Genomic DNA, 14,886 nt, shown 5'->3' with positions numbered 1-14,886 from the left:
ACTGCTAATGTAATCTAACCACCAACAGAGGGGAAATCTAGCTCCCTCAAAAATCTATCAGCAGAGTTCAAGAAATAGCTGCTAACAGGTCAAAAATAAAGTAAATAGATATCCATTGAGGCACCTGCTGACTATGTTGTTTATGTAACTCACCTCTGTGATAAATTAGTTCCTGAAGCACAGAGACAGGAAGTAGATACTGAGGAAGAAACAGTCTGTAGGCTACGATCTGTTTTCAAAATGCTCAATATAGAAAGCATTATAGCATATTGATAATACCCCAAAAAATAAAAACATAAAAAAAAACTATTTGATCAGAAATTAATTTAAATGTTTACAGAATGTTGCACTGACTTGATTCAAAACAAAATCACCAAGACCATCCGGCAAGCCTTATAAATATGTTTTCTTTTCTTGTAAAGACACAGAAACACAGCAGGAAGAGGAAACAGATGAAAATGAAGAGGTTGCCAAGGAAGAAGAAATAGTTGAAAAAGAACCACAACCAAAAACAGTCCCTAAAGGTAACAAACAAGGATTTGCAGAACTCCTCGTGAGTGCCCAGAATTCTCCTGGGCATCAGATTAAAATCAGAGTGGAGAGTAGCGATAAACCAGTGTGTGTGTGTTGCAAGATGGAAATATAATCCAGGGTTGATTTAGTATGACACAGCAATATGACAAACTCAAACAGTGTTAAGATGAGTCCAGAGGACTTACACATCTTCTGTCTAGGAACAGCTGTACTAGGATGTGACAAGGATTTGCATAGACATAAGCTACTGGTACCTATGTGGATATAAGAAGTGTCAATGATGAAGCACTGCAGAGATTATGGCTACACATGCTGACGCTCAGCACAACAAGAGCACTGATTCTTTCATACTGGAACAAATACACAGAGTTCCATATACACTTGGTAAAGGGGAAAGTCATTACGTTGGGTTGACAACACAATGACCACCCACAACACCCTTGCAACCAAATAGCGGTGTTCTAGATACCACCAACAATAACTGAGCAACCATCTAGCAATGTCCTTGCTACCATTTAGAAAAACATACTATCTGTTTAGCAACAGCCTAGCAACCATTCATCTATGGCTAGTAATTGTCTCACAACCACTAGGATAATGCTTGCAATTGCCTAGTCACACCTAGCAAGTGTAACCGGTCCTGGTCGCCCCGAACGGGACTCGAACCGATGTCTCCGGCGTGGGAGGCGGGTGCTCTAACAAGGAGGCTAAAGGCAACAGCCACTAGCGTCACTCGCTAGTTCACCTCTTGAAGTCAGGAGAGTGAGGTTTACACACTGCACAGCTATCTACCAGCTGGCTCCCGTTACACTCACCCCCCTAAACCTCACTCCCATCCGGGTCATGGCACCATTGTAACCAGTCCTGCTCGCCCAGCTCCGAACGAGACTTGAACCGACATCTCAGGCATGGGAGGCGGGTGCGCTAACAAGGAGGCTAAAGGCTACAGCCTCTAGCGTCACTCGCTAGTTCACCTCTTGAAGTCAGGAGAGTGAGGTTTACACACTGCACAGCTATCTATCAGCTGGCTCCCGTTACACTCACCCCCCTAAACCTCACTCCCATCTGGGTCACGGCACCATTGTAACCAGTCCTGCTCGCCCAGCTCCGAACGAGACTTGAACCAACATCTCAGGCATGGGAGGCGGGTGCGCTAACAAGGAGGCTAAAGGCTACAGACTCTAGCGTCAGTCGCTAGTGCACCTCTTGAGGTCAGGAGAGTGAGGTTTACACACTGCACAGCTCTCTACCAGCTGGCTCCCGTTACACAAGCATCCAGAGCACCCTAGCAAACACTCAGCAATCGCTTAGTAATTTCCTAACAACTAGGGCTGGGCAATAAAACAATATCAATATTTATAGGGGGAAAAAAAATTATTTTGATGATAAACTTTTGAGTTATTTTCTATATACAGTGAGGAAAATAAGTATTTGAACACCCTGCTATTTTGCAAGTTCTCCCACTTAGAAATCATGGAGGGGTCTGAAATTGTCATCGTAGGTGCATGTCCACTGTGAGAGACATAATCTAAAAAAAACAAATCCAGAAATCACAATGTATGATTTTTTAACTATTTATTTGTATGATACAGCTGCAAATAAGTATTTGAACACCTGAGAAAATCAATGTTAATATTTGGTACAGTAGCCTTTGTTTGCAATTACAGAGGTCAAACGTTTCCTGTAGTTTTTCACCAGGTTTGCACACACTGCAGGAGGGATTTTGGCCCACTCCTCCACACAGATCTTCTCTAGATCAGTCAGGTTTCTGGGCTGTCACTGAGAAACACGGAGTTTGAGCTCCTTCCAAAGATTCTCTATTGGGTTTAGGTCTGGAGACTGGCAAGGCCACGCCAGAACCTTGATATGCTTCTTACAGAGCCACTCCTTGGTTATCCTGGCTGTCTGCTTCGGGTCATTGTCATGTTGGAAGACCCAGCCTCGACCCATCTTCAATGCTCTAACTGAGGGAAGGATGTTGTTCCCCAAAATCTCGCCATACATGGCCCCGGTCATCCTCTCCTTAATACAGTGCAGTCGCCCTGTCCCATGTGCAGAAAAACACCCCCAAAGCATGATGCTACCACCCCCATGCTTCACAGTAGCGATGGTGTTCTTGGGATGGTACTCATCATTCATCTTCCTCCAAACACGGTTAGTGGAATTATGACCAAAAAGTTATATTTTGGTCTCATCTGACCACATGACTTTCTCCCATGGCTCCTCTGGATCATCCAAATGGTCATTGGCAAACTTAAGACGGGCCTTGACATGTGCTGGTTTAAGCAGGGGAACCTTCCGTGCCATGCATGATTTCAAACCATGACGTCTTAGTGTATTACCAACAGTAACCTTGGAAACGGTGGTCCCAGCTCTTTTCAGGTCATTGACCAGCTCCTCCCGTGTAGTTCTGGGCTGATTTCTCACCTTTCTTAGGATCATTGAGACCCCACGAGGTGAGATCTTGCATGGAGCCCCAGTCCGAGGGAGATTGACAGTCATGTTTAGCTTCTTCCATTTTCTAATGATTGCTCCAACAGTGGACCTTTTTTCACCAAGCTGCTTGGCAATTTCCCGTAGCCCTTTCCAGCCTTGTGGAGGTGTACAATTTTGTCTCTAGTGTCTTTGGACAGCTCTTTGGTCTTGGCCACGTTAGTAGTTGGATTCTTACTGATTGTATGGGGTGGACAGGTGTCTTTATGCAGCTAACAACCTCAAACAGGTGCATCTAATTTAGGATAATAAATGGAGTGGAGGTGGACATTTTAAAGGCAGACTAACAGGTCTTTGAGGGTCAGAATTCTAGCTGATAGACAGGTGTTCAAATACTTATTTGCAGCTGTATCATACAAATAAATAGTTAAAAAATCATACATTGTGATTTCTGGATTTTTTTTTTTAGATTATGTCTCTCACAGTGGACATGCACCTACGATGACAATTTCAGACCCCTCAATGATTTCTAAGTGGGAGAACTTGCAAAATAGCAGGGTGTTCAAATACTTATTTTCCTCACTGTATATAGCCTTTGTTCTACATCTAGACGATCGGCTCAGATACGTCTCGCTAAAAAAGCTAGCAGTTCAGTAAAGCTATACACACAACTAGCTAACTGAATCACAATCATGAAATCAGCCTGCTAGTAGTAGCTGGCTAGCGGCTACATAAGCCCTGCTGTCATGGAAACTGGTAATCAGGCTTGGCGGCCACTAGCTAGCTATCTGGCTAATATGATATTGCTGTGTACCAAACAAAACAGCACTGACAATGCAATTTAGCTATTGACTGAACACAGCAACATATCCAAAATCAACATCATTGATCTTTATTTATATACTATTTAATTTAAAGTTCTTCATGATCCATTGCGGGGTCACAGACCAGAAATTCTTTCTTCTTCTTGTGATGTTTATTAGCGGTTTGCAATTCAGCTCATGGTACTTACTGCCACCTACTGAGCTGGAGTGTGGAGCGTCACAAGAAAGTATTTCAGTGGAGTCAAACTTCAGCTGAAAATGACAACATTGGTTAAATTTTATTGAAAATAGGTCACACACACTCACCATATGTAGGATTAGGCGAAACCCTAAACTCAGTACACTTTAAAGGTAGCTTACATTCTGGGGTTTACTTGTTAAGAAACAAGTTATGTTTGTCTTCATTCTTGAGGTCTACCAAACACATGGAATGCATTTCCTCCCTCATTAATGGTATGAAATGTATATTTTGATAAATATATATCAAACGATTTGAAAACAAATATTGTGATACAATTTTTGGCCAAATCCCCCAGCCCTACTGGATCACCAAGAACACCTTAGCAAAGGCTTAGTACTGCAAGTACACAAGGCAAATGTATCCTTCAAACTTAATATCCCTCCTCAAACTGACAAAATATTCAAACTACACAATGCTTTTAACCTTAAAACTTTAAAAATCTCTTCAAACTGCCCAAGAGAGCCTAAAAAACATAGAATAAATAAAAAACATTTATTTTTAGTTAGATAAATAATTAAATATGATTTTCAGAGATATTACAGTAGATGTTCAGTGTTTATCACCTAAAGTGATTTTACAGCAATACTTTGATTTGTATTCATCCTCCTAATGCAACGAGTGCATTAAAAATGCATGTCATTTTGGTGGGCATTTGTACACAATGAATTTAATATAGCTCATACAGATTTCAAATTGACAGTGAGAGCCTGAAATGAAATAATTTGTCTGTGATTCAGTCTTGACTTATGTCCACTGAACTACTACACAGTTCTGCCTGTGGCCTGCCCAGAGAAGAGACATTCATTTTCCATTTGCTGGCTCTCTTATGAACAGTATGTCCCTGTATCATTGGACAAGTGCTGTTAGGTATGATATGTCTTTCAGGTATGATAGATCTGTTTCTAAACTGCACTAGTTTTAGATGATGGAATACACAGCACTTTCATAAAATGTTTCTATTACATTCCTTCAGCAACATCTCTGATTTCCAAACGTATCTGACTTTCTTTTTTCCGTGGAACACAAAAGGAGATTTGTTTTTTTTTTTGTCTTTTCTTATTTCCCATACCTTCACGGCAATCCCTGATTGTCTTTCCATTACAAAAACCAAAAACATCACAGGCTTTTGGGCTGCTGATTTATATTTTATTGACAAGGTTAAGTCAAGTAGTTGACTTGTTTTTTTTTTACTTCACTACTTTGTGCTTCAGTTCTCTCAAATGTTTTGTTCTCCTCAGAAAATTACATCAATAACAGCACCTGATTCCATTTACTGCAGAGAACAGGCATGAAAAATGAGAATCTCAGCCCCTGCCGCAGGCACGCAGCAGCTACTCTGTCATTCCTCTATCAAGAACATCATTAGATATGTTTCACACAACAGAATAAATCCCTGCTGAGAGAAAGAAGCCTGCTGGGAGGGAAAAGTGCAAAAATGAAGGACTTGAAGAGATCCATTTTGACCCATGGGGTAGAACAAAGTCCACAGAAAGCACAAACAAAGTACACAAAGGAACAGAACATCTAAGTTCACACTGTGTGGATTTGTCTCTATGTGTGTAATTGTGTATGTGTGTATGCAAGTACATGCCTGTGTCTTTTGTCTTTGTATTTTCTTTATAGGCTATAGGACTAACCTTGTTTTGTTTGTTTTATGTCTTAAAACAGCAGCAGTTGAGAAAGTGAAGGAAAAGCAGAAGGTCGAGATACCTGTGAAAACGGTAGATGTTGAGAAAGAAGGTCAGTGCACAATTACTGTATAAGTGGTGCTATTTTCTCTAAAGAGAGAGAGACATATGAAACAAAATAAATATTGTGAACCTTATTGCAAGCTACTAACAGACAGCGAGAAAGTTGTTCTCCCAAGTGTGTTAAAAGGCAGTGCCATTTTTAAGGCCTGGCCACAGGACATACCTGCACAATCGCTTTAGGCAAGTGGTTGTACAAAATATATGTTTTCTTCCCAATGGAAATATCTAAAGAGTGGGGTGACCGATGACCAATATATGCACTACACAACTTAAAGAGAGCAAATGTTGCATACACCAAATTGATTAAATTAATGAAATGTCACTTTTTTATTTTATATTATTTAAAAAAAAAAAAATGTGGTCCCCAATGTCTATGGCAGTTACAGCCATACTTTGGGTCTTAGGTGGGAAAAATATGCTTTATTTATTTATTTTTAAAGGAGCAACTTTTTCCAAATAAACTGACTTGCATTTTCTGTTTGTTTTGTTTTGTTTTTTAACAGAAATATGCATTATTCACATAAAAGCTTGTAGATTTTAAAACTGACTCTAAATTATTAAAACTAAATTAGGGCTGCACGATATCTAATTAGATCTAATTTATACAAATATCGCAAATGTACATAGCAATATGCATATTAAATTCATGGATTGCCCCATGAAATAAATCCTCTCAATCTCAAGTTCAGAGTGGTCCCAAACACCTTTATCCAAAGCAGAAAGCGAATATCTACGGTAAGCGTTATTTTTTTAACAACGCGTTTTCTGGCAGGTCCCGCCTCCCCATTCGGATTGGCTAATAAGAGCAGCTCATAAGCGGTCTGCGATTGGTCAGTTTAGAAGTCGTTCATATAGCCGTTACAGAAAATCAAACAGCCACTAAGTTCTAAATTGTAGTGTTCATTTTAAATGGTTAAAATTAGGAGACAATACTTTCACAAGCATCAGCTGTTTACTGCTTTGTCTATTAATATTCAAATAAAAAATTAGAACAAAGGGATAGTTGTTAGATGTGTATTACTTTCTATCTTCTGCAGAACACAAATGAAGATTTGTAGAAGAATATTTCAAATCTGAAGGTCCATACAATGATGATTTGATTTGCAATTACATTATTATTATTATTAGCCAAAAAATAATCAAAATGTCCATACATGCACTACAGGACATAACCTTCCAGAGAGGAGTCCCGTGGGATGGCGACCGAGTATGCCACAAGTGAATGACCCTCATGTTGGTCCAGGAGGGGAACACTCAGAATGGATATATGAACTATAGTCTATGCTATGAATTAACCCCTTCAAGAACCCAGTAGGGAAGGAAATTTGTTTTATTTGTATTTATTTATAATGAAAGTGCCTGTGGCATTTGGGAAATACAATGGTCTGAATGCAGGGTCTGAAAGTCATTGAGCCCATATTAAAAAGAGGGGCTTAAGTAAATGTTTGGCCAATTAAATAGCAAGTGGACAGAGATGACTTGCTATGAGAGAAACATTACATTGTAAAATCTTGCGAATGTGTTTTGAGAAGACCATCCTGCTGCAAAACATATGTCTTGTAAGGACACACTGTTTGTCTGTGCCCATGACGAGGCCACACCTCTAGTTGTGTGTGCTTTAACACCAATTGGGCAATTCGCACCCTGCGACTCTTAAGCCAGGGCGTCAACGATCCAGTGAAAAAGTCTTTGCTTGTAGATGGACATTCCTTTCGCGCATCCTCCATAGCACACAAAGAGCTGGTCAGACAGTCTGAATTGGCAGGTGTGCTCAAAGTATGTGTGTAGCGCTCGCAAAGGGCATACCAATTTCAAGGACTGTTCCTCATCTGAATTAAAAGGAGGAGGGGAAAAAGGCTTGAAGGTGAACCACTTCCGCTCTAAAGAGTGTGGTTAGAACCTCAGGCACATAGTTTTTCTGGGTTTGACATTGGTTTTTGAAAGACCTTGACCAAAATCCAGACATGAATTGTCAACTGACAGTGCTTGCAAATCACCGATCTTTTATACTGAGGTCAAAGCCAGCAATACAGTGGTCTTAAGAGAAAGCACACACAATTCAACATAGTCCAAAGGCTCGAAGGCAGGCCAAGCGGATAAGATAACCATCCAATCAGAAGGCGTCATCAAGCTGGTGACATATAGACAACTTTGTACAATCATTTGACGTCTAATTATATTAATAGCAGGAGTTGCCAGAATATGGTGGGAAAAAGATAACGCCTACGGTAAATGCTTCTGGATTAATTTTTTTCAAAACAAAAGTCACACATTGAACGAACTAATGTTTTTATTAATACAAACATGAAATACAGTGTAAAAATAAAATTACAAAGATTCTTCTCAGATATTCCACAATTTTATATATTATCTCAGATATTCCACATTATGTTGAAATGTGCGACTTACTTTCAGAGTAAAGACAAACAAAGGCAACCATACTCCCCAGGGGCAGGGTATGATTTAGTTAAAAAAGGAGGTGCCACACAAGGCGCAGCACAGAGGGAAGCCAGATCAAGCTTGGTGCCTGGAAGTGATTGGTCAATGATGGTCGACATTGGCCAGTAGCTATAATTTCCTACCGAGGTTGCTATTACCTCCTTGAGGCCAGATGTAGTTTTGTGGTCGACTTCAGCTAGGAAAATAGTAATCATTGAGCTTACTGTTGCATGGGAAAAGGGTCTGGAGACCGCTTATGAGAGGAAGAAGCAAAATATGCTGATCTGGCCACAAAGCAGCTTTAAAAAAGTCTTTGAAGGACTTTGGCAGAGGAAACTGAGAAATGGAGTTGTCGTGTCGAGGTATTATGACGTATAGAACCCTGGTTGCAAGTAATTTGTGAAGGAAGGATGTCTGGATGGGAAGACAAGTTGTTGGAGGGGATCTGGTATCCAGCTGCAGAGGGTGGCAGGGAGACGTCCCTGACCGCTGCCCCACCACCAGGAGATGTTCTGGGATTAATGGGGAAAAACATTGAAGTTAAGTGGCTTCCGGCTGATGACCTCGCAGCTGGGCTTAAGGCACTGGTAGAGGTGTGGCAGGCAATAATGCCCGGCAGGTTATAAAAGCTACCTGTGCATCTGTTTATATTCATGTATTTTTTAGAAAAAAAATCAAAATAATTGAAGATGAATTTTAATATCTGCTAGCTAGTTGCTAAAACTGTACATATTATATGCAGTTTGGAACAAAAGACAACTATGTCTCTGATCTGGATGGATTGTCCTGTTTTATTCCAACACATTTCAGTTAATTAGGACTGTGGGGATATGTTCTGCACGCTCCTACATCATCATAGGATTATCTTATCACATATTGCATTTTTTCTCTAAATCGTGCGGGGCTAGTATACATTCATTTATTTATTTATTTGATTTACTTTAGCAAAAGAGAACGTATTAGTACAAAGTGCACAAGTAAATTCCTGTCAAACTTGCCTTTTTTGTACCTACATAAGCAAATTCACATGGAATATACATATTGTTTTATGACAAAAAAGGCAAAGTCATTTAAAAGATGAAAATGTTCTTCTTTTGTCAATACATGCAAAGTACATTCCTAGTTTCAACATTATTTGTGGTTTAAACCTTTGTTTTGTTGGATAAGAAAAACTAGCTTCATACCATGTGACTCACATTTGGTTTTAGACCATTGAAAATGGGTAAAAATTTAACAACTTACCCATGATGCCACGCTGAGAGACCCATATCTCTGGAATTTGACCATATAGTACCTAAAAATTTATAAATATATAAATAAATAAAAAAAGATAGAATCAGAATCTATAAGGATACTATGAAATATGTAATACATATGGAGTTATAGGCACTCTAACTCTGAAAACACAACAAATATTTTGACTCACACTATTAGCATAATGCAACAAGGGGTGTTGAAGTCAACTGATTTTAGTCATTGATCTACCTATCTCTGTGTAAAAAAACAAAGAAAGAAAAAAGACGCCTCCACCTTTCTAAGGTTATATTTTTGCCTGTAGTTTTGCTACAAAATCATAGGTGAAAATGTTAATTTGTACCTCCTTCTACAAAACGAAGTTTTACTCACTATATCTTGAACCATGGCATTTAATAGTTTGGCTTTCATCATCATTTATTTTTCTTTCACCAGTTTAATAATTAATTAAATAAATAAATAAAATCAACATTTTGAGCCAGGGACTGGCTTTGACAAGGAATGAAAAGCATATTTTAAGTGTACAAAAGTTTTCCTTTTTTCTTTTTTTTTATAAACTCATCTGGTTAGAATTGGCTATATCACGTTTCAGCAGCAGAGCAAGGAAAAGTCAAAGCCATTATATCATGTTCCATCTTTTATTCTCTCCCTCCCTGCCCCTGCTGATGTTAATCAGGAGAGCATAAATGCTTTTTATTAGCTAATAAACTATTCCAACAAAGGTCACTGTAAAACAAAGGAAGAAGGATTGTATGCTGTTTTAATAACACAGATCTTGCTCTAAGTTGCTGGGTTGACTGATATCAAAAATGACATTAGCATTTTAGGTTAAAGGCATTTCAAACAACACCTTCCTGTAATTATCTGAAAGCATGTTAGCTGCACAATTTGAATTTCAATATAAATAAAAAAAAAAAAAAGTGCTGTCGCAGCATCTTAAGCATTTCTCCACTCCTCAGTCTGTATTCTCCTCAGATATGTCATTATTGTTAATCTCAGTTTGTTGGCAGGGTTGTCAACCTGTTTTTTATTTTTAGCCTTCTTTTTTGTTGTAATAATCTAATCTTTTTACTGGTGGAGTGGCATTTAATCAAAAAGTGTCACATTAATTCTGACAAATTTCAGCAATGCAAACTTATCATGAAGGTGTCATATTTGTATCCGGTGATTTACTGCAACCACTTTCAACATTTGTTTTTCTGTAAAAACATTTTGATTCATGCATGTAAAGACTGGCTATTGATAATTATATCAATAGCTGCATTAAGCTGCATTAGACTGAACATTTATCTCTTATGTTCATTTATCATCTTATGTTCATCAGCCAATGTGATCTTTATCATCCTCTGTTGATTTAAATAAGGCTAATTTTATGCACCTTTCATAATATGGTGTTTTTTTAATAGAGCCTATTTAATTTAAAATAGTTTAAAATGTGCATTTACATCTTAAATAATTGTTTTGTAGCTATCTGATTGGTTGAGTTTGTTTCAATTAAAAGCATTTCACATTTGTTTTTGTAAAATTGTACTTGCTTGCAAAAGGACACATAAAAACCACAAAGACTTCTGAAATTGTTGACAAAAAAATGGAATCCCCCTTGTCTGCAATGACACTCACTATTTTGCATTTGTTTGTATTCAGACAAACAAAAAGAGCCCTCTACCTGTCCTTGTATGCATTCGCAAATACCCAAAGAGCCTCAAAAAGCCCAAGACACTAAACCTAAGGAAGACAAAGGTATTTTTCTTTGTATTGACTTGCAAGGTCAATATTATGCATGCTGGTTAATAAAAAGCCTGAGCATATTTCCATAGTTTTCTGCATAACTGAACAATTCAATAGCAAATCACATTGTGTCAATGATCTGTTACATGAATGTCAATCTCTCAGTAGATTATTCTCTAACAATAATCATGAGCTTTTCATGCAAACACATATGACCCGGAGGTATTTCATTTTTGCACATGTTAAAAACAGAACTGCATGTCTACATTTACAGACATAACTATGCTTTGTGAATGGTGTGCAGCTATAACACGTTTTTGCATTTAAATGTATTTGCATAAGCATGAATGACAATTGAACATGTGTTGGTGGTAAACTATAGCATCTGTATAGCATCTCTATATATTATCTCAGCATCTGCATATTTGAATAGGTAGTTGAATGGCTAGGGCATTCATTTTGGCCCAACTCATTGTTGTAAACGTTTATTATGTTGTTTTCTACTAAACACTATTTATTTTATGATAAAATGGGGTGTATTACAGGATGGTATATTAAAATCAGGCTGTGCTGCCAGATGGATTTTTGTCCATAAGCCATAATTTTGGCACTAATGAGATACTAAGTAAAGCCATGTTTGTATTCTATTGTTGGCTGAAGTGTAGTCAGGTATTCTCAGTATGTGGAAGACATTTATTTTATTAAGTAGACAAATTTGTTCACTGAGAGTTGCCACTTAGTGGATTAACTAATTAAAGACATTCATTACATGTCAGTGAATGTCAATAATTTAACTGTTCCTTTTATTCTTCTAGCTGAACCTGGTAAAGTGAAGAAAAGAGGTACAAGACTTAATTCAAGAAATAATAATTTTTTTTATAATAAAATTTGTGAAAGGTACAAAATGTTAACAATAGATCCTTTGAAAATACTTATTTTTTGAGTATTTTCTTATCCAGGATCATGATCCGTTGAGATTTGCATTATAAAACAGTGAGAGAAACTATCAACAGAGGTGGGAGAAATTATACAGTGATGTATAATTTCCAAATTGCACTTGTAAATGAATGCAGATAGGACACGCTGTAGCTTTGTTCTCATCTATTACCTTAAATAGTGTAATCTGTTTAAGAGGACATTACAGTAGTTCTTATAGCAGTAAAAAAAAAAATAATAATAATTTATTCTCACAACGACAATACCTTTGACTAACACAATAGTGCCCCCTGGTGCATACACATTAGATCAGACAGATCTAATGACAGATCAGACAGATCTTTTTCTCTCAATTTGTAAGGGAGGAGGTATACTACATGTATGTAATTGCATTTCTAAAAGGTATTGCATGGATATCTTTAATGGGTAAAAATGAATGTAGCAAAGGTTGTCTTTAAAAGTATACAAATAAACATTTATACATTATAAATTAAACTCTAATGTAATCTGTTTGGCCTGATTCATGCAGCTAAAATTCAACCTTGAGCGCAGAAGTATGTGATGTATTTTTTGTTTAATAAAAGCTGGTTTAGTTCAAGGCAGCTGTCTCTACTGCAAAGCGCTTGCTTTAGCAGAAATTGTGCAGTTCTACAAGCCAATGCAAAAGTTTAGAAGCAATTATAAGTAGTTTGAGCATAACTGTTAGACTAATGTATTGTTAAATCATTTCTTATGTATGTTTTAAAAGATCATTATGTTCTATCATACAAGCAAAATGCCCAAAGGGTCTAATCAGCGAAGCCATAAAATATTAAAAAGCAAAGCATTATGTAACAATTAAAAGATGCCAATGTTCTTCTTTAGGCAATACATGTACGCTGTGTCTGTATCAGATAGTAATGTTACTAAGTTCTGAATATGACAGTATTTCACTCATGTTCAGTAAAAAACAAAAATCTATTTTCAGCAAATCCTGCTGGGTTTTAATGGCTTACTCGCTGCATAACAAATCATTTTCCTTAATCAGCATTTAGTTCTTGTTTACTTGATATGCAAAACTGTGCAAGATGATTAGACTTATTTTAAGAGAATATGTCATGCATTATGTTTATTTATCCCATTTGCAGATATATATTTTCTTTAAAATAATTCAAATAAATGTCATTAAATTTTGTTAGATTTATGCTTAGAACAAGAAAATCTTTCTAATACGGTAAGAAAAGAATCTCAATGTTAATTTATTGAGTTTTTTTTTTTCATGCATGCAACATTGATGAAAGTTCTGGTCTGGGGATTAATTATAGACCTGATAAATATTTTTGTCATTTCCAGATGCTGAGATCAAGAGAAGGGAGCCCCTGCTTAAACAGAGAAAAGGTGTCGATGCCTTCAGCTCTCTGCATCTTCAGTGTTATTATTATTCAAGCAGCTCAAAATAATAATAAAGTAGACCTATATTGAATATAGCTATGGGAGTTGTTTGTGGAAAAAAATTGCACTAAGCCATTCATTTTTGTTTTCAATTTCACCAACTCCCAGACATTTTTCCAACAGAAAAAGAGGCTCCAATAAGAACAAGACAAGAAAAAGCAAAGAAAGGTAAAAGCATTTCTCTGTATTGAGCACAATGTTTTAAGTTCATGCATGTTATCACCATCACCTGAAAAATGTGACAGACTTAAAAGGTAAACATATTTTTTTCCTCTCTGGTCCACAGCAAAAAGAGCAAAGGCATTGACTGTCGACATCCCCAAAAAGAGAAGTAAATTTACCTGATCTTAAAGGTGCTATATAGGCGACTTTATTAGTTCTGCAACTTCCAAGAGACCGAGCCATTAAATTAGACACCTCTTTCCAAAACACCAATATATATATATATATATATATATATATATATATATATATATATATATATATATATATATATATGAAACCGAACTGTAGAGCATCTTCTCACAATTGTCACAAAACAGTAGCAAAATAGCGATCTCAGCTTTCATAACTTTTATGAGTCTGAATATGACATTAAAGGTGCACTCAGTAACTTTTTTGTCAGTGCCATTTGGACTAACAGTGACACCTAGTGGCATGGATGCAGCATCATTCATAATCAATAGTTTTCAGTTACAGTTGCCATTGTATAAATTCACTACTCACAGTCAGCAGTGATTAATTTATTCTATGAATGAAAGTGTCCAATAACAGGGCTGTTACCTAGATGAAGCCAAATGTGTTAGGCTGGTCATGTGATCCTAACATGGCTGCCCCCATGTGCGAACCCTCTCCATGTAGATTTAAACAGCTTTTATAAGGTTACTGACCTGAATCCAGTCCTCATCTCTTATGAGTATTCATGATTGTATACATATGTTTCAAAATGACGATTCCGTTCTTTTGGAGTAAAACTTTATACTTTAAACCTGCACCTTTAAACCTGAATGTTCCACTTAAACTACTATAATTTGGGTGCTTCTCATTTCTTAAATTGTGCATTCTTATTTCCTCGCTCAAGCGTCCTCGAGCCTGTGACCCGGAAACCGATCAAAGACCGCCATTATTTAGAACATATCAATTCTCTAAATGCACCGTGAGGAGGCGAAGGTCGAGGACAGAGGAAGTCTACCGAGGACGCTTGAGCGAGGAAGCATCATATGCCAAAGACCTTTTGGTTGAAGCACCTGACGCAAGCTTAAATTCCCCTACACTTTTACATCTGGCACAGTAGTTTTAATTCAAGTTTCACCTT

At 37.3% G+C, this 14,886-nt stretch overlaps 1 protein-coding gene across 9 annotated transcripts in view; it reads left to right on the top strand.

The window, feature by feature from the left end:
* trdn (triadin) overlaps positions 1–14,886 on the top strand; it is a 61,774-nt gene that overhangs the window by 31,703 nt on the left and 15,185 nt on the right. For 7 of the 9 annotated variants that reach the window (XM_052095994.1, XM_052095992.1, XM_052095996.1 and 4 more), the window contains 7 exons: positions 423–524; positions 5,701–5,772; positions 11,121–11,216; positions 12,020–12,046; positions 13,473–13,517; positions 13,680–13,739; positions 13,858–13,902. In XM_052095994.1, the coding sequence (XP_051951954.1) occupies positions 423–524; positions 5,701–5,772; positions 11,121–11,216; positions 12,020–12,046; positions 13,473–13,517; positions 13,680–13,739; positions 13,858–13,902 (447 nt within the window). The remainder of the gene's footprint in view (positions 1–422; positions 525–5,700; positions 5,773–11,120; positions 11,217–12,019; positions 12,047–13,472; positions 13,518–13,679; positions 13,740–13,857; positions 13,903–14,886) is intronic. The other 2 variants (XM_052095990.1, XM_052095993.1) reach the window with 2 other exon arrangements.

Source organism: Xyrauchen texanus, chromosome 28, assembly GCF_025860055.1.
Source record: "Xyrauchen texanus isolate HMW12.3.18 chromosome 28, RBS_HiC_50CHRs, whole genome shotgun sequence".
In the NCBI taxonomy this organism is placed as follows: domain Eukaryota; kingdom Metazoa; phylum Chordata; class Actinopteri; order Cypriniformes; family Catostomidae; genus Xyrauchen; species Xyrauchen texanus.
This window is presented reverse-complemented; position numbering and strand designations above follow the sequence as displayed.